General features: G+C 44.9%; 2 protein-coding genes and 1 non-coding gene across 8 annotated transcripts in view; 1 reads left to right on the top strand and 2 right to left on the bottom strand.

Moving 5' to 3' along the window:
• Positions 1-3,497, top strand: part of SLC12A5 (solute carrier family 12 member 5) — a 38,184-nt gene extending 34,687 nt beyond the window's left edge. For both annotated transcript variants that reach the window (XM_004272929.3, XM_004272930.3), the window contains exons 24-26: positions 270-284; positions 547-680; positions 891-3,497. In XM_004272929.3, the coding sequence (XP_004272977.1) occupies positions 270-284; positions 547-680; positions 891-982 (241 nt within the window). In that variant the 3' untranslated portion in view covers positions 983-3,497. The remainder of the gene's footprint in view (positions 1-269; positions 285-546; positions 681-890) is intronic.
• The window catches only part of NCOA5 (nuclear receptor coactivator 5), a 33,873-nt gene continuing 7,161 nt past the window's right edge, over positions 891-27,602 (bottom strand). Inside the window, exons 2-10 of one of the 5 annotated variants that reach the window (XM_033433836.2) lie at positions 22,777-22,843; positions 13,809-14,135; positions 12,004-12,140; positions 10,411-10,537; positions 8,345-8,544; positions 6,693-7,013; positions 5,800-6,243; positions 3,859-4,000; positions 891-2,895 (exon numbers count right to left, since the gene is read on the bottom strand). In XM_033433836.2, the coding sequence (XP_033289727.1) occupies positions 2,811-2,895; positions 3,859-4,000; positions 5,800-6,243; positions 6,693-7,013; positions 8,345-8,544; positions 10,411-10,537; positions 12,004-12,140; positions 13,809-14,135; positions 22,777-22,814 (1,821 nt within the window). In that variant the 5' untranslated portion in view covers positions 22,815-22,843 and the 3' untranslated portion in view covers positions 891-2,810. Of the gene's footprint in view, positions 2,896-3,858; positions 4,001-4,281; positions 6,244-6,669; positions 7,014-8,344; positions 9,199-10,410; positions 10,540-12,003; positions 12,141-13,808; positions 14,136-22,776; positions 22,844-27,602 lie in introns of those variants that run through there. The other 4 variants (XM_033433837.2, XM_012534134.3, XM_004272931.4 and 1 more) reach the window with 4 other exon arrangements.
• On the bottom strand, positions 26,967-27,039 carry TRNAG-UCC (transfer RNA glycine (anticodon UCC)). Its single transcript has one exon. It is a non-coding gene; the product is annotated as a tRNA-Gly (tRNA).

Genomic DNA, 27,602 nt, shown 5'->3' with positions numbered 1-27,602 from the left:
GAGCAGAAGGGGTCCTGGCCTGGTAGTCGGAAGACCCCGCCCAGACCTTGTCTTGGTTTCCCCATCTGAGGACTCAGATTGGGCTTGATTGCTAAGGGTCAGAACTCCCTGGGGCAGGCAGTGGAAAGGCGAAGCCTGGGGGGCTGGGAGAGCGGGACCAGTTTGCACACAGGGTGGTTGATGGTGGCTCAGGTAGTCCTCAGCTTCTCCTGCTTTTTCTGACCCCTCTCTTTTTCTTCCTCTCTTTGCTTCTCTTATGTTTCCCGAAGGGAGTGGGAGAACTTGTAAGTGCTTCAGAATTTTTAACTTCTCACCTAGGTTGGCCAGGGTCCCTCCTCTTCTCACTCCACCATGAACCCTCAGTTTGTGCCCCTGACCTCTGGGGTCTCTGAATAGCCCAGCTTGGAGAAGTCTAGGGTTGGTGGTCCCTGGCTTGCAAGGACTAGATCCCAGCAGCCCAGTGCTGGGGTGGGGGGGCTGGAAGGGCGACTGGATCCAACTCTCCCTTCTCCCAGCCTTACGTGCCTCCCTCCGTCCCTCCCTCAGGAACCAGTCCAACGTGCGGCGCATGCACACCGCTGTGCGGCTGAACGAGGTCATCGTCAAGAAATCCCGGGACGCCAAGCTTGTTTTGCTCAACATGCCAGGGCCTCCCCGCAACCGCAACGGTGACGAAAATTGTATCCTGGGCTTAAAATTGGGAGGAAGCGGGAGGTGGATGTCAGGGGACTTAGGTCCTGGCCCTGGGAAGGAAGAGTTGAGACGGGTCTGCTTCAGAATCAGCACCGCGAACAGGGACGCGAACCCAGCGTTCCCCTGGCGCCCAACACGCGCGGCCCTAATTCCAACGGGAGGGAAGGGGACGGTCTTTCTCCTTGACGGGCGCTCAGACATGGAGTTCCTCGAGGTCCTCACCGAGCACCTGGACCGGGTGATGCTGGTCCGCGGCGGCGGCCGCGAGGTCATCACCATCTACTCCTGAGAGCCAGGACCTGCCACCCGGGCCCGAGCGCGTCCGGCCCGCGCGGCCCCGGAGCCCTCGCCGCGCCCCCCGCCGCTGTCACCGTTTACATACAGACCCTGTGCCCGCGCCCTGGCCCCCTTCCCCGCTGCCTGAAGCCCGGAGGCCACGTCGGTCGGGGCTGACTCGGAGAGGACCGCCCCGCGCGGAGACCAGAGCCCCGAGCGCCCCGTTGGCGCGTCGCCCTGTCGGCCCCGGCTGCCCTTTTTCTAAGCCCGGCCTCGCCCCGCCGGAGGAGACGCTGCAATAAAGGTCGGAGGAGGCGCAGAGAGGAGCGGAGCTGGGGCTTTGAGGAACCCCGGTAGTCCGCGCGGCCCTTTCCCTCTCTTCCCGCGCCCCGCCCCGTCCTCGCTCTGCACCCCTCCCCCGGCGGCCCGGAGGGCGCGGGGTGGGGAGGCCGCGCTCCGCCGTCTACGTCACTTGTCTTCGCGCGGCCGCAGGCGCCGGCCGGCCGAGCCTATACATAGTGTACAGGAGACATCGCGTGTATTTTTAACGTCCCCATATTTCTGTGACTAGAAGCGCAACGGACTTCTCTTCTCGCCACTGTCGAGCTCTCCCGCTGGGGGCGCCCAGGGAAGGCGGAGGCCTCGGGAGGCTGGGTTTTCCTTGACGTCCGAGAGTTTTGAGAGCAAAAGTGCTTTAGGCCCAGGCGGGAGTCGTGGTCCCTCGACACCCCCTCGACGTCTCCTCACCCTTTCCTCGCGCCCTTGGCTTCCGACCCTTCCCTCTAGTTCTTCTCGGAGACGAAGTGAGACAAGTGTCCAGCTTTTCCTGGATTCGCCTCCCAGCGGAGTGAGCTTCCACTGTGGCTGCAGAGACGGGCGCAGCCTCTTCTCATCGGCTCTTATGCAAGCTGGGGCCAGGATAGGGGAGGGGCGCTCCTCAAGGAAGAGAAACCGAGAGAGGCCCTCGCCCCACCGAGGAAGCCCCGCCCCGGTGCCTTCGCTGGGGGAGCAGGCGGCTCTCCTCAATCGGCTTGTCGCCTGCTCCTCCTATCCCATGGCTCTTCGCCAAAGACTGAAATCGGGGAGCTGGAGGGCGTCCCTTCCCCTGGAGTTTCCTCCCTGGGACAGATGAGGGAGGCGGGGGCGGTTCTGGGTTGGGGGCCGGACTCACCGGGGAGGCCCCAGCGCTGTCCCTGATGTTCCCTCCTCTGTGTCCATCTGGCAGCTCTGGCCTCGGGGACCCAGCCGCCTTCTCCGCGTCCCGGGGCCGGCCTCGCTGCCTCTAGCTGCGTCTCCCAGGCACCTGGGCGTGGGGGAGGGCTGGAGTCGCTATGTGCTTTGTTCTTAGCGCCTCTCTGCCCTCCTCCAACTAGGAGCCAAGGCCTTTGGCTTCTCCAACACCAGTCCTTGGCGCTTCTGCTCCACCAGCCCGGTTGCAGGTGCCCTCTACCCTTAGGGAAACCGCATTGGCCGGGCTCCCTTCCCCCAGGGCACCTTACTAAGGGCGGCAGGCACTGCATGCTCGTTCCAGCGCCCTCTGGGACTGGGTACAGTACCTTCAGCCCCAGGGCCCTGAACTTTGCATCTAGTTAGACATCCTGCCCACCTCCCAGAGCTGAGGCTACTGGGTACTCCTGACCTCACCACCTCCTTTCCTTTGAGCCCAAGGCAGAGCTGGAGTGGAGCTGGTGCCACCTAGACTGGGCCAGGTGTGGCTGGAGGTAGGTTTGGATGTCTGCCGGTTAGGCCAAGGCCCCTCTGAAATTTGATCAGGGGGCTGGATAGATTCTTCCGGGTAGTAATCAGAAGTCGGAGGTATCAGACACCAGCACTCCCCACGCTCATCCTCCAAAGAACCTCCCTCTGACAGACGCAGCTGGGTCTAGCCTTCTGGGGTCCTGAGCACTCCTGGGCTGAAGTGGTGGGCTAGGTAGAAGGGAAAGGGGGTATATTAACATCAGTTAGGGAACCAAAGTTGCACTATCTGGGCCTAGACTGTCTGGTTGGCAAGAGCAGTTTCGGTTGATGAAAACAGACATCCCACAACAAAACCCCAAGTTTTCTGTGCTACATGTGCAATATTTGTTATGAACGTTATCACACGTCACTCATCAAATTATCTTTATAATCATGTAGCTAGATGTTTCATGTCCATTCAAGTGACTTTTATTCTGAGTGCAATATTTCAATAGCCTTGTAGTGATAACTAGTGTTGCTTTTGTTTTAGACGATCTATGTGCAGGGCAATGCAATGAAGTTGAAAACCCTTGTAAATAGGAGAGGTTGCAAACCAAATCAAGAGTATTTATTACTATTATTAGGCCTGCCTTTAACTTTCCATGTGTTTCAGTATTCCGCATTCTGCCTCAGTATTGATCTTGTGTTCTCTGTGCCAATATGAAAAGGAGAGGGTTGGTTCTTTCCTTTATTGTTGAATGCTCCCATTTAATGCTTTATAGCTTTTATGTATTAATTTTTTAGACTCCCATCTGCACAAAATGCAATAAAAATAATTTTATTATACCCTTCACAGCCTGAGGTGTGCTGTTTGGACACTCCAGGGGGAAGAATTAGTAGGTGGGAAGAGGGGTGTTAAAAGGTGGCCCTCCAGGAGGACCCTAGACTCTTAATCAGAAACACTGACCACCACTCCAGGCGGGTTGCCTAGTGTACTGATAGTTCTGGGGCCCTGTCCTAGAGGGACAAAGGCACTGGCAGCAGGGGCATTGCACCCACAACATCTCCTATGAGATGGTGAGCACTTCTAGGTCAGGCTCAGCAATGTCAGCATCTAGGTCCCTAATCCACTGGAGGCCTTGTGCCAGTCACTTCACCACACCCACTCCAAATTTCCTGATGGGGCTATTAAATGCTCTCCAGAGCTCCTACCTGTGACTCTGCTTCTGCCAACTCCTTGCATAATGGGCTGGACAGAGGGCGGCAAGTGAGACAAAATCAAAACAGGAGAGCACCCCACTCTCCATTCGCCTTTGGCCAGGAAAGGCCTCTTCACAAGTCCTGTTTTCCTTTCCTAGAATAAGAGGATAAGTCTCTGACACAATGCAAGTCTGCCACAAACAAGGATGTTTACATAGCATTATAATTAACCAGCAGGCTTTTGCTCTGAACTGTACTAGGTGAGCTGCATAAGGAGAGAAGCTAGGGTTAAAAGAGGTTCTGAGGCCTGACTGCAGGCTCATGGCAGACCGAAACCCATCAGTGCTCTGTCAGGGAACCTCACCTTCAAACTCTGGGAAGGAACGCTCACAAAGAGGCCCTGCGGATATGCACACCCAAGAAAGACAACACAGCTTTCACTTTTTCGTTTTAATTAAAAAGTAATCATCTCATCTTATTAACAACACAAAAGTTCCAAAGAGGAAAAAAACACTATATAACACAAACAGGTCAGAACATAAAATGCTGCCATCTGGGGACCTTGAGTTTTTGAAACCACTGTTTACTCAGCCACTGGCAGGGACTCAGGTGAAGTCACTGCTCTCCCTCGTTTCTGCCAGGGGCCCCTTGAGACTGATCCGCAAGGCTCTAATGAGCACCATCCCTAGGGAGAGGGCAGCTTCCTTTGTTTCCATGTAGAGCAGCAGCCAGAAGTCCTCCCTCTAGTATCTTCACTCTGGCTCAAAAGTTATGAACAGCCTCCTGTATCAAGAACATGTCCAGCTACCAAAAGTCTGACATCAAAATGGTCCCTATCTCCTGCTGCTTAGAAAACAGAACAAGAGCCAGATTTTTGAGTCAAAAGCTCAAAGCAATCACTGAAAAAAAAAATGGGTGTTCACTGCCAGAGTCTAGAGTTGCCTTCTCAGAGCCGATTCCATTCAACTACCACTGGTGAGGGAGAGGCTAACAGAAATATTAGGGGTAAGAGTGGCTGGGGCCCAGGTTCACAGTTTGTGTTAAACTGCTGGTGACTGGAGCTGTGCAGTCCACGGGAGATCTTTCATTGAAATGAAAGCCAAAAAGAAAAAAAGAGAAAACCAAAACCCAACAACCCTGGGTCAGGCAGAAAAGTGGCCGGCTTGGCCACTCCTCAACAACTCCAGTAGCTGAGTAGCCAGCCGGCTTCTGAGTCCTCAAGCAGACCCCACGTCATGTGGGATGGGGTAAGAGGACACCGTGCCCACCAAGCCCAACCTGCTGCTCTGGAACCCTACACAGGAGCTGCAGGCAGAAGCTCGAGCTCTGGTGGGCCTGTGTGAGGCTGGACACCCATGGTAGGTTCAGAATGAACAAAGGCAGTGGCTTTCAACATGAAAATGCTACCCCAAGCTCACCCAGCTGGGGCTCAGCTGCTTCTTCCTCCCCTGCCCCACGTCCAGCTGACAGAGAGACAACTGAAATACAAATGGAGCCCAGACATCTATACTGCCCATGACCCCAGAGATATTTACTTTCTACCAAAAAAACCCACAAAAAAACAAAAACAAAACCCCCCAAACCCCCACCCCACCACCACCAAAATACACCTCCAGTGCAGTATAAACTCGAACTCTGGAAGGGGTAAGCAACATAGCCTTGGGCAGAAGAGAGCAGATGGTAGAAACTTATGACATTCGATGTGGACCTGGAGAGGTGCAGAGAACATCTTCCAAATAACTCTATTTAGAACGCAAGAGGTGGGAGGCCAGAGGAAGAGGGGACCAGGGGTAGTTGAGATTTAGCCTCAGTAATGCCTCTGGTATGATCCCATGGGGGCTTGGGGCCGCCCCACCTGTGCTGTGGTCTGGCTAACCAGGTGGGAGAGAGCAGGGCCACTCTGTATCAGAGTGTCCAGAGCCTTCTGTACACTTGGATTGTCAAAGTTGATACCTGTGGAAGACACGGGCCTCTGGCTAGCCAAGTTGCTGGCGGGTGCCAGGCGAGTGGAAGGCTGGCCAAAGAGCCCTTGGGAAGGAGCCCCAGGCCTGGGGCCCATGTTCCGAGCAGATCCTGCCTGTCCCAAAATGTTTGGAGGCTGATTGCCAGAGGCCTGTGATCTTTGCTGAGGCTGGCTGTTCGCTGCTATGGAAAAATTCTGGTTCTGGGTGTTTCCGGCAGCAACTGAGGGGGATGCAGAGCTGCTATTGGCCGCAACCGTGCCACTATTGAAGAGGCTGAGGATTTTGGCCTGAAGCTCTTGCTGGGAGGTGGGGGGTGCCGCTGGAGTGGGTGTAGCAGAGGGGAGCACTTGGCCGCTCTGGAGCGTTTGGGAGCTTGGCTGTGTCTTCAGTGAGGCACCCGAGGTCGCCCCGAGTGGTTGACGGGAAATCGGGCCTACAAGACAAAAGGAGGAGGTATCTGGTTGAAAGTACCCTCCATGGGCAGGAGGCTTAGCAGCCCAGGGAAGAACAACAATCACTGATCACATCAATCACACAGTACACAGACTATAACATCAATTTCCCAAAGGGGCCACTTCATGGTACGTGCTGTTCCCAGAAAACAGCTTCATTCCTCCAGACAACTACTTAAAGAAAGAAGGGCGTCCACCTTGGTTCCCAGGGAGCCAGCATACTAGCCCACCCACCACGTTAACTACAGAGCAGAGCCCAGGTCTTAAGTTATCATTACACCAGCATGGCTGGCCCACGGGAGAGCCCAAGGGATGCGCTCATTTCCCTTGCCCACCCCAAGAGCCCTGGGCCTGCCACCCTCCCAACAGAGCCTGGGGATTAGAGAAATGCAGAGTCAGAACTTCACCTCGGCCCTGCCACGTAGCTCACCAGGCAGAGAGTCGGCGCTGCTCCTCATCAGCCGCTCCTTCCGCTCTCGAAGGTAGTTGATGATCTTGTCAGTCTCTTCAGCAGTGAGGTACCTGTTGTCGGCCAGCAGGTTGATGAGGCTCTGGATGGCTGGAGGGTGCCCCCCGCGCAGTCCCTCCTCAGGGCCTCCCCGCTCTCTTTCCTGGAGGAGGGCTTCATCGGCCATCTTGGCCGCCTGTCTGGCAATCTCCTCGCGTTCCTTCTCCCGGCACTCGTTCTTATAGCGCTCATAATTTCTGGCCACCAGCACCATGGCATCTGCCTGGGGCATGTTGCGATGCTCTGCAGGAGGGAATGACCTGAGTTATTTTCTCCCATGACAGATCTGAGTGCCCACCTACTGGACTCTACCAAGCCCTTCCTAACCTCAGATGAGCAAGAAAACCATTACAGTGACAAAAAGCCTTGGGATGGGGATGGGGAGAGGTTGGGAGAGGAGGGGGATGAAGGTTGGGAAGATAGGTGAATGGATTTCTTTGCTGGGCAACAGACACCCTTGTACAGAGCTAGTTCTTTGGGGAATTCTTAGATCACAGACGTGTAGTAAAAACCAAAGAAACATGACAGTCTCTCACAGATTCAAAAAGACCATGCGGAGAATAACCACAGGAGGCAGGCCACGGGGGTCCAAAAAGCCCTTCTGTAAGGCCTGGCTCTCTACTGTGCTCCTAAGAATAGAGCTGTTTTTTTAATATATCAGTTCAAAGGTTACGGATTAAGATCAAATTGTGACCCTAAATAACCTCCTCTCCTCACCCCTGGGCAACAATGATTTACAGCGTTGTGAGACTTCTCTTCACACATCCTGAGGGGCTGTTCCTCAGAAAGACAAATGACCCACTGGAGAGGCTTCTACACTCCATTGTTATGGGTAAAACTGGTGGGGCAAATAGAAAGCCCCAGGGTGGCGGGAAAAGCGAAAGGTCTGTGCTGTGAGCGCAAGCAACGAGCAGGGAATCAGCTGGCTGAGTCTCAACAATCTGGGAGCAAAGGACTAAAAGCTACTTCAGGGAAGGACTTCAAGGAACCTACTCTGGGCCTCCTCCCTGTTCTCACAGCCCCTCCACCCACTTCTCTAGCACACTTACAGAGTATCCTAATTGCCTGTTGTATGCTTTGTCCCTCATTAGAAAATCTGGTGAAAGCAAGGACTCTATTGCATTCAGTGTAGTATGTGCCAGAGCTGCGCTGGAGCCGGCCCTCACTGGTGAGAGCAGACTGTGTGCATCTCTTCCCAACTTGCCCTGAAGTGACTTCATGTTGGGAGCTTGATATAGAACACAGTGGGAGTATTTACACCATGGAAATCAGCAAATGCTATAAACCACACCGCCCCCCCCCAGAACTGGTTGTTAAACATTTGCCAGCACATCACTGTATATACCTAAGTGCTAAATATAACGTCATATACAGCAGGCCCAGAACTGTATCCAGTGAAAGAATATCAGACGACTAAATGACTATGCAAGTCTCTGCCGTGCACTTATAAAAGGGCCCTACTACATTTGAGCTGAAATACATTTACCTAAAACCTGCTGCTTCTGAGTAAGGCATAAAAAAATTAATGGACTAGTGACTACTTCTGAAATTCTGACCCGCTTGGGCCTCCATACCTTGTGGGGTTCCAAACATGATGTTGACTGTACAGGAGCGGTGAATCTGGTGTTGCTGGGTGATGACAATAGCAAAGGGAGACCCTCCCCTGCTAACATCCTCCAAGGCTTGTGACAGTGACACCTCTGTGTTGAGGAAGATCAAGTCCACTACCATGCCTAGGTCTCGAACCTTCCGCCCCACAGATTCAGCATAATCTCTGTAGAAACAAACAGGACCCAGTGAGTACTCCCTGACCAACTCCCAACTCCCACTGTGGCACCTCAGCTAGCTGTGTGAGCTCCTATGAAGACTTCAAATCCCAGCTCTACCAGTGTCTCCCTAGCGCCCTCTTCAGGCTCCAAGAATCTAGACCAATTCCTTCTCTATATTGGCTCAGAATGGTCACACATAAAGTTGCCAATAGCACAGTATTTAGTACCCAGGTCCTTCTCTTGATTCTCTACTCTGATGTTCATTCCTAAACACCATCCTGATGCCTAAGACTTGTAACACATGTCCGTCTTTGTAGAGGCTACACAACATAGTGGGAAAAGCATGGGTTCTAAATGCTAGAAAGACAGGCTTGGATCCTACCACTAACATTTACTTGCAAAGTTGAAGCTTTAAGCAAGTCCCTTTACCTCTTACAAACCTCAGTTTCTTTACCAGTCAGACAGAATTAATATGGCTCAGCTCATACGTCACTTCCTTGACTTTCTCTGCAATCTAAATCAGATCCTTGATATATTTCTTATAAGACACATCACCAATACATTTATTTCTGTCATTTGTCCAACTAGGGTATAAGCTCCACAAGAGGAAGGGGCCATGTGTGTTTGCTTATTAGCATTACAGCTCCAGGACCTAGCACCTGTCACACATAGAAGAAATTTGATGAGTGAATACACATGAAACAGGATTACTGTGAAGATTAAAAAATTTATTTAAGTGCCTAGCATGTAGTAGTTCGGAGTAGGTGCTCAGAAAATGACATTATCATGAGTCAAAAGGGGGGGGGGGCAAAAAAAAAAAGCCATCTGCAAGTTAAAGCAGCATCTGTTTCTAAACAAGGCAGCCCAGAGCCTGTGAATGCTGCCTGCTGCTTGGTGTCTCAACACCTATTTCCCTAGTCTCTGCCTTGAAATTAGCTCTTTAACCCCAAACTGCTAGAAAATACATGAAGTTATTTACTAACCACTTGGGGAAAGGGAACATAGCTACTCTCAAACTTGCAAGCTGCTATATACTCCCTTCTACACCTCTACTCTGCTTCTTCAAGGGAAGAATGTGAAACAGAGGTAGAGTAAAATACTGCTGTAACTCTGGCTTGGCTAGCATGGTCACCTAACAGCTCTGCAAGGCCACGGCACTTCACAAAGAAAGCCTGGCTCTTGGCTGACAAATGCAGAGACGTATGCCTTCCAAAGTACTGGGGATTCGTGTTGTCTCACAAAGGGGACATTTATTGCTGTGCCTGACCAGCATATATTCCCCTTTGATTTTCCTTGGGAAGGCACCCCTTTCCCACTCAGTCCATATGGTTCCACAGGGCTAATTCCACTTTTAGCTCTAGGGGTGGGCACATGACCTAGCCCTGGCCAATCAGGGCATCCCAGCACTGCTGTTCAGAGTGATAGTTCAGGGATGGGAAAGTAAGCCTGGGCAGTCCAATGAGAAACAATTCCAGGACTTCAGGTGGAAGCAATGGGAAAGAGCAGCTCTCTTTCCACTGGTTTGCTGAGCTAAGAAGATACATGTCTAGAGCCAGTGCTGTTCTGCCTTTTTGAGTAGAAAGCTTGTCTGAGAGTGAAGGCAACAGAGAGAACAAGTCTTTATGACAGTGTGACCCTGTATGTGGCCATGCCTGAACTTCCCAGTCAAGCAAACTAAAAATTTCCCTTTGGGCCTAAGCCAGTTTGCAATGGGTCTTCTGTCACCTACAAGTGAAAGAACCCTGGTTAACACAGTATAACAATGCCAGAGTACACAACAGCCCAAGTTAAGTGTGTACAGCTGCCAAGGAACCTGAATTTCTCTTCTGATCCTTCTCCTCACTCAGGAAAAATATCCAAAGGGTTCTTACTTAGTCTGCTTGTTGACCACAATCACAGAACAATCAACAGGCCTCTCAGCATCAAAGCGTCTCTGGATTTCCTCAAAATACTGACGATAAAGCTCTTCTCTACGCCGTTCCTCACGTTTCAAACGCTCTGCAGGATGACACCAGAGAAAACTGAAACATGGACCGTGCCTTTCTATAAAAATAAGTCACAGGCCTTATTTTCAATCCTGAACTACTTGTAGGCAAAGGTCATAACACACACACACACACTTCTCTGAATTAATCCTCTAGACTACCTCCTAAAAATAACCCTTATTATTGTCTTTTACTATTATAAATCCATTGACATGGAATGATTGGATTCAATGGCATGGTTGTTTTAATCTCATACATGCTGCCAAAATGCCCTCTAGAAAGGCTGTTACTAATTTATCCTTTCACAGGGGTGGAGCACCTAGTGCTATTTCTCCACATCTTAGTCAACATTCAGTATTGTCATTAAAAAACAAAACAAAAAACAAACCAAAAAAACCTCCTGCCAACTTGATAGGTAAAAGATGGTATTTCATTATTATTCTAATTTTCATTTTTGGGACAACTATTTAAGTCCCCCATTGACACGTAATTGTAATTTGTTTAAAAAAAATCAGGCAGTAAACAAACAAACACAACCCCCACCCCAAACAAACAAAATCAGGCAGTAAAGTGTAAGTTTTGTAACAAATTAGAAATGAGGTTCTTGGGCTTCCCTGGTGGCACAGTGGTTAAGAGTCCGCCTGCCAACGCAGGGGATGCGGGTTCGGGCCCTGGTTCAGGAGGATCCCACATGCCGTGGAGCAGCTAAGCCCGTGCGCCAAAGCCACTGAGTCTGTGCTCTAGAGCCCACAAGCCACAACTACTAGCCCACATGCCACAACTGCTGGGGTCCGCGGGCCTGGAGCCCGTGCTCTGCATCAAGAGAAGCCACCGAAGTGAGAAGCCTGCGCACTGCAACGAAGAGTGACCCCTGCTCGCCTCAACTAAAGAAAGCCTGAGAGCAGCAACGAAGACCCAATGCAGTGAGAGAGAGAGAGAGAGAGAGAGAGAGAGAGCGAGAGCGAGAGAAAGAAAAAAAGAGGTTCTTAACTTGACCAGGTGTAAAACAATCTAAAAATCTTTAAAGATGTATTGAATATATTGAGAAAATCAAGGCTTTTATCAATAAAAAACATGTTTGTCTTTACCTAAAAAGTAGATGCTGTTAGGTAAAAATTATAAATAAAACAAAAAACCCCACATACTACATAGATAATGCAAACAGTTTTACTTGGTCAATGAGCAAAAAAAAAAGCAAATGACCTCTTCTGCTCCCATCTTTTGTTCATTTTTTTTCTTATTGCTGGAATTTCGTATTTATTTCTTCTTGTTAGATGACTAAACCAGATGACGGTACTACTTCGCATTTTAAAAATGATTTTCAAGCTGAATGTTCTCTACACATGAATAGGATATTTGTATTTCTTCTTTTTGTGAATTGCTTAGCCAAGTCATTAGCCCCTTTCCAGTTGGTTATTAGCTTCCTCTTTCTTTTGTAAAGTGTCCTACCAGTGCTAAGTGCTGTTTCTGCTACTTTACCTTTTGCACGAGACTGACTTTCTGGGCCTGGAGGGCCTCGTCCATCAAAGCTATCTCTGTAACGGTCAAAGTAAGAGTCATCCTTCCTCCTGCAGTAGTCATCCATTCGCAGGTATCGGTCGTAAGAGCCTTCTCTCCTGAAAAGTTACAGAAATGTGCGCAAAGTTAAAAGTCTTATCCTGCAAAAATCAAATACAGAGAATTCTTCAAGACCCAGTTGTCTGTGAGGAAGTAAGGCACAGTAAGGCATAGGACTTCGGGATCAGACAAACGAAATTAGTATCTGGGACTCACTGCTTATCAGCTCTGTGGCTGGGACTGAGTTAACCTACCTTCCAAAATGACTGGGAGGATGTACAGAAAGCTCTCAGCATAAAGTAAGCTCTCTGGCCTAAAGTAAATACAAAATAACTGGTAGTAATTATTATTATTATTTTTTTAAATTTTATTTATTTTATTTATTTATTTTTGGCTGTGTTGGGTCTTCGTTGCTGCACACGGGCTTTCTCTAGTTGTGGTGAGCGGGGGCTACTCTTCGTTGCGGTGCGCAGGCTTCTCATTGCGGTGGCTTCTCTTGTTGCAGAGCATGGGCTCTAGGCACATGGGCTTCAGTAGTTGTGGCTCGAGGGCTCTAGAGCACAGGCTCAGTAGTTGTGGCGCACAGGGCTTAGTTGCTCCGTGGCATGTGGGACCTTCCCGGATCAGGACTCGAACCCGCGTCCTGTGCATTGGCAGGCGGATTCTTAACCACTGCGCCACCAGGGAAGCCCTGGTAGTAATGATTGATATTAGTTTTGAGGAACCATTCCATGCCCTCATCCCAAGCCTCCTTCCCTGTGCTTTTGAAAAACTGTGGTTAAAAACCAAAAAAATCAAAAAATCCACATAAATAATTTTTCATCACCCCGAACGCAGACTCAACCCCCTTTGCTGTTACTTTGTCTCTATGAATTTGCCTTTTCTAAATACTTCATATAAGTGAAAACATGTATTTGTCTTTTGTGTCTGTCTGGCTTATTTCACGTAGCATAATGTTTTCAAGGACCATCAAGGTTGTAGCAGGTGTCAGAATTACCTTTCTTTTTATGGCTGAATAATATTGTTTTATGGATATATCACATTTTTTTATCCATCTATTGATGGACATTTGAATTGTGTCTACCTTCTGGCTACCGTGAATAGTGTTGCTATGTACATTCACACTCATCTGTGTGAGTTCCTCTTTTCAATTCTTTTGGCTATATATTCAGGAGTGGAACTGATGGATCATTAATTCTACTATATTTAACTTTTTGAGGAACCGCCCAACTTTTTCACAGTGGCCATACTACTTTACATTCCCACCAGCAATGTATGAGGATTCCAGTTTCTCCACACCTCGCCAACACTTTTTTTTTAAATAAATTATTATAGCCATCCTAGTAGGTATGAAGTGGTATCTCATAGTGGCTTTAATTTGCATTTCTCTGATAACTAAGTATGTCGAGCATCTTTTCACGTATTTATTGGCCATTTGTGCATCTTCCCTGCGGTTTTGCACGGCCAAAACAATTTGTACTCCATCTTTTTTTCCATTTGCATGATGTTGCCTTTCAGAGGCCACAGGGAGATTCATTCACTAAGCACAGTTCATCATCATTCACACATTCACCACATACTTATTAAGCAGCACATCTACCATTTGACAGACATTGGAAATATAGGGCTGATAAAGTCACTGCTATACAGAGCTTTCCATTAGTTCAGCAGAACACACATAAAAAAGACTATTACAAAAAAACCAAGCAGAACAGCTATACAGGTACCTGTACATGGGATCTCGGGAGTCTCTCATATCTCTGTATCTGTCATACATGGGGTCCCGGTGATCTCGAAAATCCCTAGAGTCTCTTAGGTCACGAAAGTCTCTAGGATCCCTCATGTCCCGAGCATCACGCATACTTCTGCTGTCTCTGTGATCCCGAATGTCTCTGCTCTCTCTGTGGTCCCGCAAATCTCGGGGGTCTCGCATGTCTCTGCTATCTCGAGCATCCCGGCCATTTCTGCCATCCCTGGGCTCTCTTCTTGGACTTCCTCGAATGGGGGATCGATCGCGTCTTGTATCTCGGCTGTCTCCAAAGCCATATGGATCCCTGTGGGAGGTAGCAAGAAAATGCTAAGACAAAGAAATTGAAGGAGCCAACCTTTCAGCTCTTTATTGGAGGAAGCCCCCACCCTCCAAGCATTTTTCTCTAAAATACGGCAGTCAGTGAGAACGTGATTAAAATTTTAAGGATAGTTACCATCTGGTCAGCAAATAAAGACTAGTAGGTTCTAGAATCTCAAAAGATTAGGATATTGAGGGAAGAATGTATGATCCAGAGTCAAAAGTTCTGACTGGGATCATAGTGTCTATCAGGCTTCAGGGACTAATTCAGTATTCTGTATACATGTCAAACTATCATCTCTATCTCAACAGATTTTCAAAGTGAAAGTGTCTTCCCTCAGAACCTATTTCCTCCCATCAGACTTGTTCGAAAGAGACTTTAAAAGGGGCGGAAGGTTGCATGCGTGCGTGTGTGTGTGTGTCATAATACGGGGCAAGACTCATGAAGAAAAAATGAGCAAACGGCACCATCTCATACAAAGTAACGGTGATCAAAGGCGTTGTCCTTAAAGTACAGAAAACCGTCACTTAAAACATCTAGCAGGATTAATCAAATTAAGGGGAAAAAAGAAAGAAGTACAATATGAGACATACAGTCAGGTACAGGTACACTCAGTTTCTCTACCTTCTTAACATACTTATTGAGAAGTGGTCTCTCTCAGTCTGAGGTTTATGTAGAACCTGGTTCCTTTTTTGCCAAGGTGTTTTTTTGTTTAAAAAAAAAAAACCAAAAAAAAACCAGTATTTGAAGTCACAGGTATGTTTGGCCTGATCTGCTTCAATATTCTTCATGAGACATCCCACCCAACTGGGAACTCATCCCCAACTTCTTATTCAACCCAATCAAGCCCAGACTGACTTTTTCATTTCTACCTAAAATCATCTTCCCATTTACCATGGTTTAAGTTCTTGAAAGTTAACTGATTTTTCCTCTCTATCTCCACTAAGTCACTTGAATCCTGTTTGTTTTCCTTGTTCATTCTCATTGGATTTCTAAGTTCAATGCAAACTCTTATTTTTATGCTGGCACCACCAAGAGTTTCCAAAAAACAAAATCAAAACCCAATCTTCCAGATTTCAATTCATTCAGCAAATACCAGATTAATCATCTGAATTTCCACCTGTTACCAACTGCAGCTTGGCTATCACGCTTCTGGGCACCCTTCCCTAACAGATCTGGCCCCTTTGCATTTATTATTTCTCCCCCATTTCCTGATCCAACCTCCTTAGTTTTACTTAAGCTGTTCTTATGACTTAACTCACACTACGCATCTCAGTATTTCTGTTCATACGGCTTTTCAACATGGAATGTTCTTCTTGCACTAACTCTGGTGTCACCCAATCCTCAAAGGCAAGTTCATGTCCCATGTCTTCCAAGGAATCTCTAATCTCTAGCAACCGCTGACCCCTCCTGCTAAACTCTCTGAGCACTTACTATTTCTATTACTCATCTTGATCTGTTTACCTTTTTACGTCTTCCCGTGTGACCCACTTTAAGGATTACCTCCTCCATAGAACCTACCCTGAACTCTTGATCTTTTCCAACAAATATGCTCCTCCTCCATTCTTTTCCATCTCATCTACCTACTCAGTTGCTCAAGCCAGGAAACTGGATGTCATCCTTTCCTTAAAGTCGCATCCACTCTTCCAATCACATTTCCAAATTCTGTTAACTCTTTCTCTGAAATCAATGTCCATTCTGCCCGTTTCTTTACCTCTATAAAGTACCACTGAAGGCCAACCCCAAACCATCTCTCCCCAAAACCACAGTAAGAGCCTTCTAAAGCAGTCCCCTCACCTCCCCTCTTGCCTGTTTCCCAATCTTTCTCCAGATTACTCTAAAGTGATCTTTTACACATATAAAACCCTTCACTGGTTTCCCACAGTATTTCGAATTCAGTCTAAAATCTCTACTGAGGCTAGTAAGATTCCCCCTGGCCTTGGCTCCTGTCTTCTCCAACCTAGTCTCACCTTCTCCCTAGTTCACCACTTTCTTACCATACTGACTTTTCAGCTATAACTAGTCAAGGTTTTTCCTGATGCCTCTACTTGAGTAGCAGGAACGAATCCATACTCATTTTCCAGGTCTCAGGCTTAAGTATCCCTTACTCCCTGATTCTGTTAGTTTAAAAGTTTATCTTCTGTCCCTAAATCCTGGCCACTTTCTCTCACAGCACTTTGTTTTCACTCATTTATCACAATTTGACGTCATTTATCACAATTTGACGTCATTTATCACAATTTGACGTCGCATTATCAATTTGTTTAATGTCTGTTTGCCCTACTAGACTGTAAGTCCATGAGGACAAGGACTGTCAGTTTCACTCTCCATGATAAAGCCACCGCATAGGTTTATATTGTCTGGCATGTAGCAGACGCTCCATGAATATGTTAAATGAGTCTTGCTCTGCACACATATTTCTACTGCTGCACTTATCACACTGTTCTGTAGTTATTTGTTTACATGGCTTCCCTACCAAACAGTAAGCTCTTCCAAATGCTTTGTATCGATAGGACACAGAAAAGAGTTCAGTAAATGTTTAATGAATTGAATTGTTCAACTAAAATGTAAGCCTCTCAAGAGCAGGCACCATGTTTTCTTTATAGTTTTGTTATCTACCATGACTACACATATGGGCATTCATCATGATGCCCTCAGCTTGGAAGAGAACCTCAATTTCACTTCATCCACATGGTCACAGCAAAAACAATTTAAATGCCAATTCTGCTTCTATGAAAAGTCCTTGTCATATGTTTTAAGGCTCACAAGTACTCCTGATTTGTGGGAGCAAACATATGGGAGACTAGAGAATTTAAATGAGGACAGCTAAACATTTTTCCTATTAAAATAAAGTGCAGACTAACCAAGATTTTTACTTCAACTTTTATTATGTCACATAAATCCGCCTAACACATGTAACATCTGATCTAGTGTATAATATGGGCAAATACCCAGGATCTAATGGAAAGGGACAACTGTAAAGTATTTCTGGATTAATGATCAGCAGATAAACCTGCCTTGGGGAGCAGTTAGAAACAGTTATTAGAGGTGGAATCAGATTTCAAGTGTTCCCTGGCAATCAAGGCTGAAAGGGATCATGAACCTGACAGACCACAGACCACACAAAGCCGTGGGCTGGTGAAAACAGGGGTGGGGACAGGGATAAGAACACCATGTCAGAGCATGTTTCTCACAGACTCAGGCTAATTATAAATGCCATATTTGGTGCTCATTCTTTTGAATCCACTGAAATACCTTACTCACCTGTCAAGAGTTTTCCCTGGAGGTTGACCATAACACCCTAGATTCCCCAAATCTGGGTTCGTGCTTCCAGTTTGGGAAGGCAAGCACTCTCCTCCCCTCAATGAATCTAAAGTCTGTGTGCAACAAAACTACAAATTTCCCCTCAATTACCTTCTGGGTAAAAATGTAGAAGAGACAATATTCACATGGGGAAGAACCAAAGGAGTGGTAGAAGCAGGGACAGAGAGGATAGTAATTCTCTAAAATGAAAAGGCAACGCTTTTTTCCTTTCTCCAAAAGACGAGCAGTATGGCAGACTGCTGCTCTTCTGGAGGCAAAAACAAAAAACCCTTTAAGGTCACTTTAAAACCCAAACAAAGAACTCCCCAGAACAAAAGGGCTCCTGCTTCTGGCCCCAACATGTTTCTCAAAGCAAGAACCGGGTAACAAAAAGGTGGTACAGTGTGCAGGATTCAGAGTGCCGCAAGGATGAAGCCTGCTGAATGAGATGCTTGACCTCAGATAACAAATGGGTTAGAAGTAAGTTTCTGGAGAATACAGTTCACTATATCATCCCACAGTACCAGAGGTGTTTAACTGGAGACCAATGCATTGTACCCTCAGGTACTAGGTCACTAGAGGCTAAAAAGAAACTGAAGAGTTGTTAAAGAAATTTCAGAACCAGAGTCCACAAACTGAAGGCAAATGATAAAACCCACTAAAATTTGTTGCAAATTCCTCAGCTATTCAGCAGGAGGGGGGAAAAGGCCAAATACTCTTTGCCTTGAGAGAAATAAAGTCACACCATTTGGAAACATCTGAGAGGTAAGGAGGGATGGGTGAAGGGAAAAACCATGGCAAGTGAGGTGCTTCTGGTAGAAGTGCTTCTCTTCCTGGGGATGATAGGGGTATGCAGAGCACTAGGCATTTGACAGCTTACTGATAAGATGATTATCTTGGACAACTGATGTACTTTGAGCTTCTCTTTGTCTAGAGACTGAGACCTCAAGCCCAGGATGGTGTCCTTTGGCCTTGGCTGTACAGAAGGTTAGGGAGGAAGGCCTCTGTCCTATTCTTTGTCAGCATCTCCTTTTTTTCTTTCTGTTCACATTAATATTTTCCTTGGGAGGCCAGCCTTTTTTTTTTTGCTCCTGAAAAAAAATCCTTCATCAGCTCTTCGTACTTCTGTTCTGTCACACATACTGTCCACAAATACCATTCTCTAAATGGCCGGCTGCTGTGTGATGTTGATCCCCCACCATGCGCTCCATGCTGTTAGAAACAGAGACAACAGACTTGTACAGAATTTTGCCATTAGGTGCAGGTAGGATAATGGGGTGCAATGAGATATCACACATTACAAATCCAAATTTTATAAGTGCCCATGCTTCTCCCTAGGAAGCACACTGATGATTTTCTCAAACACAAATACGACTCTTCTGTTGGTAGAGAGAGGCGGCACTTGCTGAGAACTGACGGCTCTTCTTTAAGTGTTAGTGCAGAGGTAATCACAGCCTGCAATCTTTAGTTGTGAAGCCCACCTAGAGCTAGGGCCGTCTCATACCCAAGGAGCAAGCAGTTATCAAAGGAATTAACACTGTGGATACACAGAAATCACCTCGGGCTACATAAGAAACTTGTCTACAGTTAGGTTATTTCTTTTCTTCTTTAAAGAACTGAAATATAGTTGATGATGACGAGGTTATTTTTGATGAACCAATCCTTGATGATTTTCACCAAAGAGGCACCAGGCCTAACATCCTTCACGAATACATAGGGAAATTCTCTGCAGAGTTCTTGATGTAGACAAGTTAATTCTATTTGCTTTTTTTCAGGTCATGCAGGAAGGTTTAGGAAATGCAGAGTCTCACTTGGAGGCCACGTCTGCATAAGGATATATTCCAGACCTGGATTGCCGAAGTGTTGAGCTGAAGATGAAAACTGAGAACTGAGGTACGACTAGAATCATGGTCCAGTGTCTGAGGAAGGTAAGGACTGATGCCTAGCACCAATGCTAGACAAGCTGCATGGTAACTATGCAATGTACTCAATGCATACAATGGAGTTCAATGAAGTGGTCCAAGGATTAAATGATGAGAATTCAGGCTGAAATCTGATCCAGAGCAGGGATCCCTGATGCAGAATTCTGTGCTTGGCTGGGCCAATATTGTCAGAACCACATTCTGACAGCTGGAGTCATTAGGGAGGCATATTACTGAACGGAGAGCAAAGCCAGCAGAACCGTGGCTTACAGAGACATTTGAAGAGGTGATAATCCTGTGAAAACTCCCAAAGATACTGAGGTGTTTTGACACTCAAGGTTAAAGTCCAGCAAAACAAGATGTTACAAAGGTCCTGCCAACATGCTTAAAAATAATTCTCTTATTAAAAGTAGCAACACTGAAGACACAGAGTTACAACTTAAGGGAAATGTGTGCTATAGGTAGTGGGGTTTTTTCCTGTGAATAATGCATTTCTCTATGCCTGGGGGCACATAAAATGATTAGGGTTGCCAAATGAAGGCAGTTGGATTGTTGTCAACATACTGGTTCGCTTGGAATTATCTCAAGGTTCTGACTGGAAGCATGCACCCAAAAAGACAGTGCTATCCAGTGTTCACCCTCAGAGAAATGATTAGCCCCTTCCAGACTAACCACACACTTTGCCTACTTACTGTATTTTATTTCTACCCTATTGGTAGATATACCTATTGGTATATCTTGAGATAATTCGTGATCAGGGCAATGATCAAAATGTTAGTGTTCTATTCTGAATACAATGTTCAATTTATCTGGCCTTAAGGTTTGAAAATTTTTATTTTTATTAAATGTAAAAAAACTCTGCTTAGATTTTTAGATGGGGCCCAGAAAAGATTTTACTAAATGTGAACATCCCTCTTCCCCGAACCTTACTAAAGCATGACTATATGAAACTTAATCATGGCAAACACCACGATGAGGAATCCAGTTAGGGACTATCACCAAGGAAGACTGATTCTTAATGGAATTTGAATTAGCCTAGCTGTCCCTTCTATTGATTGTAAATAAAGTGGGAAGCCACAGCCCTATCCACATCCCAAACAACCTCATTTTAGAATTTATTTCTGAGGAAGATGATATATTAAAAGGTATATAAAGGTAACGTGTATTTATATTTGTAAATCTGGTTAAGGAGAACATTTTAAAAGACCCCCTCCAATGTTGTTTGTATGTTTTTCCTTGGGGGGGGTATTAAAAGAAGAAAAACAGCATAAAATATTTCTTCTATCACAGATGAAATTATGGAGTGGCATTTTAGGTTGGGATGAAATTAATCTTTTAAATTTAATGCAATTTAAAATGTAAATTGCCCTGGCAATGGCTATATTGGATTCCAACCAGGTGAGTTGGTTATTTCCCCTACATTGCCAATGCAGGTTGAATGCCTACAATCAACTGGAAATGTTAAAAGCATCTGGTTAGGTATACTGTTAATGGAATGACATAAAATATTCTTCTCAATCCATAGCACAAATGGGAACTATTCTGTATTCTGCGATGTGCACTCCCCCTTTTTTGCCTGCGGAAACACACCAACATTATCTAGAGATCATAAGCATCATGGGGACAACAGAAAGGAGGAGGATTTTACCAATGGAGTGTTTTATAGTGACCAATTCCACACTCCTGGTAAGCTACCTACTTCAGAAACACACACACTAGAGCTCCTTAGAAATTAGGTATACAGCGTATCTCCTTTCAAGTCATTTAGCAACCACAACTTCCAGTGGAGCCCCATATTTCTGACCAACAGATGCAAACTCTTAGCCACCTGTATTCCATGTTTACTGGGGCAAGGAGCAACACAGAAGGGACTGCCCAACATCTGCAGCATGGTTAGATGCAGCACAACGGAAGCAGACATTATATGGATTTGCTGAAGTTCTACAGGATTCGTTTATGTTCTTTAGCATACTCACACATACACACAAAATGAATCAATACAGTATTTACCTGCAAGCTGCAGGTGTTCGTTATGGTGTTAGAGAGAACAAACAGAATACCAATGTATATGCTCATTTCTGCAGTGAAACCAATGGATGACCAGGGTATCCACCTAACAGCTGTGGTGTAGCTATAGTTGTGGTGTCAGACTCAACTCCTCTGTGCAGGCAGAGTGCTCAAAGAATCTAACTGAAATCAGCAGCATTACTTTGCCTCTAGGGTCTGCTTGAGCTCTGCAGAACAGACATGCGTAATTTAATCCTGGTAGCTTAGAAAATATCCTCACATCCAAGTGGGGGCATATACACCAAACACACAGCAGCCATTCCTTCCTATAAGTAGGTAACAAACTATAGGTGTTTTTGGTCCAAAGCAGGACAACTGTATGTTATGTGTAAATGCCCAGCTAGTTGGGTATATCCCTAGGTGACCTGTGGAGCTACCAGTACAGACTAGGATTCATTGTACTCAGCAGTGTTCAGTTTATCATATGAAATGTAGTTTACTGTGGTATATAGTTTAGGCAGAAAACTGGCGTTTTACTTAGGGGAAAAGTCAAAACCCATGCTGAATATCCACTTGGGCCATGAAGAGACACCAGATATGAGATATATATGTCCACATTCCACACAAAACTGCACACACTACATCCACTTGTGTGCTGTTTACGGAGCCAGACAGTTTGAATGTAATAGTCTCATCTTTGGTATAAATGGTAACGTTAATAAGGCTCTTCTTTAAGAGAAGGGACCAATTTAATGCACACCTTGAGGATACACATCAGGACTACCTCTTTTGTAAATAGTGGAAGAACATCTGGGGAAATGCCTTTTATTTCCAGGAAAGCTAAGAAAAAGGGAGACTTCTGAGAGGTGGGGTGTTTTTGCCCTTTTTATTTCCCCTCGATAGGTAACCCAAGCATGCGAGCACACAGGGGATCTGCAGCACAGGCACAGTAGCAATCTCTCAAGCAGCACTTTCTGTAAACCTGGGTTAACATCTGGACCAGCAGCCATTTGGAATGAAGAGTCGAATCTCTGCTGCCTGCTGCAGTGCAGCGCAGCACACACCAACGACCCTTGGGCACTCCTGCTGTGGAGGCTCCCATTGACACGTGAGCTGGGGACAGACAGAGATTTATCCTCTTCCAATCGCCTGCAACTTATGTTGCAAGCTGAACTTGCTGGGTTTGTCACGGAAAACACAAAGCTTCCTCTGCATCTCCTGATGTAAGTTTTAAAAAAGCAGCAAGGCCCTTCACACAAGGTTCATGTTCTTATTGTTTGCTTGAGCGTTTCTGATTTGTTGGGGGGAAGAAAAGACCCTTGATGTACGAAGTTGGGCTTAACTCCCCAGAGCCCAACTCTCCCAAGGTAACTCACTGCTTCAGGGTACTTTACCTTCGTGTGGGGCTGGGTCTTGATGGAGCCGTATTCATATTTCTTCTTTCCGCTGCCTTATTAATATCTGAAAAGAATAATCAACCCATCTGTTCAATGCTACGGAATAAAAACAAGATCATCAGCACATTTCAAATGAAAGCAACAACAAAAAAACTACAATGACAACCAGATGGTGTAAGAAAATCCATTCAGCAGACGCACAGTCACTTGGGCAATTTTTATTAAGTTACGGCAGTACATTGTCATGGCTTCGTAGGGAATGTCCCTCAGTTTTCTAGCTAACACATAATTTGTGTAAAACTGATTATGTCAATGCTTTAACACTATGCCAAGCCTAAACCTAACAACTGCCCCCTCTGAAAGGGGAAAAGGTTGTCTTCTAAACTCTTGGAGAACCAGCTGTAAGATTCTTTTTTGAGGGAGGAGAAAGGAAGAAAGAGAATTAAAAAAAAAAAAAAAGAAAGAGCAAAGGCAAATCGTTCCATTTTATGCTATAAAGAAGTAATGGCTGGAATCCACTGTCTTAAAACTTCGAATATTCCATGAAGCAGGGCCTCCTTTTAGTTTGCCTTGTGTTGCATTCCACTGGATAGAATCTTCCAGGATGAGATGTAGGAAAGAAATTTATTATTTTCTAAACAAAGTATATGACATGTTAACATCTATAACCCTCATAGGCAAGTACCTAAGAATAAAAACTGGCATCTGGTATAGTAAGGTTAGGTAATAAAACACTCATTGTAAGTTTTCGTTTCAGAAGCCTAGCATACACAACCAGATAAAGAACAGTGGAAACATACAAACTTACAGAAAGCCAATTTGTGCAGTTAAAGCCTCCCTGCTAAAAACAAAACAAACCTGCTCTGCAAAAACTGAATAATAAAAACACCATTATGTAAGTAAAAAACTGATGAAGTATCTAAAGTACCAATCCATGCCCAAAGATAATACTTGACAATTTTTATATGCCTTAAAGATAAATAAGTACATTAAAGATTTCATACTTTAGTAAATGGAGAAATAAAACTGCTTTCTGCTGCAGTGTAATTTTATTCCCCTTGTTCCATATTAAGCAGTTAACAGTGTATCTAGTGACATTAAATGGTATTAAGCACTCACATAGTGCTTTAAAATAGTAATTATGTGTTTGAAAAATTCTAACCAGAATCTTATCATGTGAAAGACCTCAGTAATAACAAAACTTAAGAGGTCTTGGATAGCCTTTACCCTGCTATGTTGTCAACTTGTGAGTTCCTGTTCAAATGAGAATGATCTTCAATTCCATTTTAAGTCAAAGCCCATTATCTTTAGTAGAATGGCTTTTGACCAAACTGAAGGTAACAAAATATGTTCTCTAAAGGACTTGGCCAGTAATACCTGACCATGGGTTTGGTACTGCACGTCACAAGTTGCAACCCTTAAAGTTCACTAAGGCCTGAATTACATGTTGTATAATGACAGGTCTTACAGGGAATATCTAGTTCCTTTTATATGTAATTGTGAAGAGTATCAGTTCAGGTTTAGAAGGGCCTACTGACCTAGTCTGCTCACTTACTTTGTACTGCTTTCTAATATATGGTGACTATGATTCAGAGACAAATGTAATGTCTTTATTTAAGTAGTTTTCAAAGTATCTCTGGAATACATGGGGAGTGGTGTTGGTGGTGTGCAGATTTTTTTAAACAGGTACCATAGGGACTTCCCTAGTGGCGCAGTGGATAAGACTCCACACTCCCGAAGCAAGAGGCCTGGGTTCAATCTCTAGTCAGGGAACTAGATCCCACATGCGTGCCACAACTAAAAGTTCACATGCCACAACTAAGGAGCCCACAAGCCGCAACTAAGGAGCCTGCCTGCCGCAACTAAGGAGCCCACTTGCCACAACTAAGACCCGGAGCAACCAAATAAATAGCTATTTAAAAATAAATAAATAGGTACCATATTTCCCAGCAGGATTCCATGTATTATTAAATGGCCTTGTGAATGAAGAAAACTCATCTAAACACTGACTTGACCTGGCAAATGTTTAGGTGACATGGAACATATGGTACTACTCTAATTGGTGTCTATAAATACTATATAATTTTGCCCTCATCATATGAAAAGGACTACTACATTGTATAATTATATCCAATTCTGTGAGGGCCATTATATACAGGACTGGGGAGACCAAAGTAGTCGTGTACCATACACCTTTGGAGCAAAACTGGTTCCAGTTAGAATGAAGGGGGTAAATATTTTCCTTTGAAGTCGGTGAAATTTTTTTGCAATCATTTGAAAGATTTAAAAATTCAAGATTATATCTTTAAACGATTCTGATTGTAATTTGCCTCCTAGTATCTATTTTCATGGAGTAGTACAAAGGAATTATATTTGGATGGTGTGGCTTATGTTTCTTTTGCAAAAAAGAGAATTCTTAGACTATTTTCTTAATTTTAGGAGTTAGCAAACTTTTAGTGTGGTATGTCAAGTGTTTGTTTATTCATTCCTATTTAAGAGTTCCTTAAACCTCCATCTTGAGTAAGATATGGAGAAAATGAGACCTGGAAAATTTTGATAGTCTCATTGCCATCTAAGAGGACTCACTGCTCAGGTTAGGGTAGAGGTGGAGGGGTTTTCAGTGAGAGTTATGAAAAACTATTATCACCACCAATTCCCATACAGAAAAAATCCTAACATATATGCACACAGAACTTTTGGAAAACCTAGGAGTTCAGAAATACAGGAAGACTACAGAAGCTACCAAAAGTGGAAATAACTTCAGGGGGCTTATCATGGTACAGCAAAGATTTAAAGAACCAGAAAAAAAAAACCTTGCCCCATCCCAATTTTCTGTCAAACAATTTGAAAACTCATCAATTGGAGGTTCATTTGAACAAGTTTCTCTCTGAAAATGAAAATACTGGGACTGGTAAAGGAGGCTTTTGTATTAATTAGTTGAATTAGATTATTTTATTTCTTAATCCTTACTGAGATACATAATCTACACCAAGGAAACAGAAATATTAATGTAAAGGAGAAGGGAAAACAGACGGAAAGACAATTTGGGAATCTTTCTGGACATTAGGTGGGAAACAAAATTGGAGAGAATATAACTAACAAGAGGGCAGTGGTAACTTAAGAGCCTCCAATGAGAGATGGAATGCCTCCTCTGCATAGAAAAGGGAAGAAATGGTGCTTCTTTTCCCTCCTGCTTTACTTTATCCGGGCCAACTCAGTCTCTTAGTGTCTCTTCCACCTCAGTTTGGTTGGTAGTTCTATACTTTGTCAATTTATTAGCAATGTGAATGCCATTCAAAATCACCATCACCACAAGGTGCTTAACTTTCACCGGAATATCTATAATTTCCAACGGGTGAAAACAGTTAAAAGTACTACTCAGGTAAGAATTTTTAGACAAGAAAAACAGCATCAATTGAAGGGATTTACATAAAAGGAAAAAATGCGAAAAAAATCTGGAAAACATAATGTTATACAGGAAGTGGCAGAGCTATTTTAAATCACAAAAGAATGGGGTAAAGAACTCCCAAAGGAAGACACAATGCCTAATCTACAATTTTATTTTAGACTAATATGCCAGACAGGGTTCACACAATGTTCTTAGATATGTTATAAATAAAAATGCATGTTTCATTCATAGTATCAGAAACTGCTTTGGCTCTATTTTTTTTTTTATTTACTTTTGGCTGCGTTGTTGCGGCACGCGGGCATCTCATTGCAGTGGCTTCTCTTGTTGCGGAGCACGGGCTCTAGGTGCTCGGGCGTCGGTAGTTGTGGCACGTGGGCTCAGCAGTTGTGGCATGTGGGCTCTAGAGCACAACAGGCTCAGTAGTTGTGGCGCACAGGCTTAGTTGCTCCGCTGCATGTGGGATCTTCCCGGCCCAGGGCTCAAACCAACGTCCCATGCACTGGCAGGTGGATTCTTAACCACTGTGCCAACAGGGAAGCCCCATGCTCTATTTTTTAACTGTATCACTGTAAAATAATTCTTTTCACCTTAAAACCAATTTTTATACTTCAAAGACTATCACAATGGAAAACAGTGAGAACTACTTTAAACAAGCGCATTTTGAACCACAACATTTGACAGTACCACGACTGGTTGAAATAACCCAGAAGTCTATACAATTTCTTTTCTCTCTCTCTTTTTTTTTTTTGGCTGCGCCACAGGGCTTGCAGGATCTTAGTTCCCTGACTAGGGATTGAACCCAGGCCCCCTGCAGTGGAAGCACAGAGTCCTAACCACTGGACCACCAGGGAATTCACTACAATTTCAATAAGTGATTACAAATGAAATAAAGCTTGCCAAAAGGTCTAGTTGAAAACCAACCAACAATCAGGAATTATTAAATTGGAGATACATGATGACAAAGGTGATGTACTTGGAAAAGCATACTGATGAGACAGTGGATATCACACAGTAACTCCTAAAACTGGGAAGGGAAAGGACAGGACTTCTCATTGAAACTATATTTATGAAGATGACTTTGATGATATATTGTAACATCAGGGATATCATTTATGCGTTATACTGTAAAGAGTCAGGGATAAGAGAATGCCCTGCTTGCTGTTTCTAAATCAATCCTTTAAGCTCACTTTGAAAACTACACATTCCCTCATATTTGATTATCTCCTTCAATTTCTAATTAAAATAATTATTATGCCCTTAATGGTAGAATATTATTCCAGGGAACAGGAATGGGGGAAAGAGCCTGCATAAGAACATTATGTGCATTATCTCATGCAATCCTTTCTACAACTCTTGGAGTTAAGTACTATTATGATCTCTATTTTGTGAATGAGGAAATCTGAAGTTTAGAGAA

Source organism: Orcinus orca, chromosome 16, assembly GCF_937001465.1.
Source record: "Orcinus orca chromosome 16, mOrcOrc1.1, whole genome shotgun sequence".
Taxonomy (NCBI): Eukaryota; Metazoa; Chordata; class Mammalia; order Artiodactyla; family Delphinidae; genus Orcinus; species Orcinus orca.
Note: the sequence above shows the minus strand (reverse complement) of the source record. Positions and strands in the feature narration are given on the sequence as shown.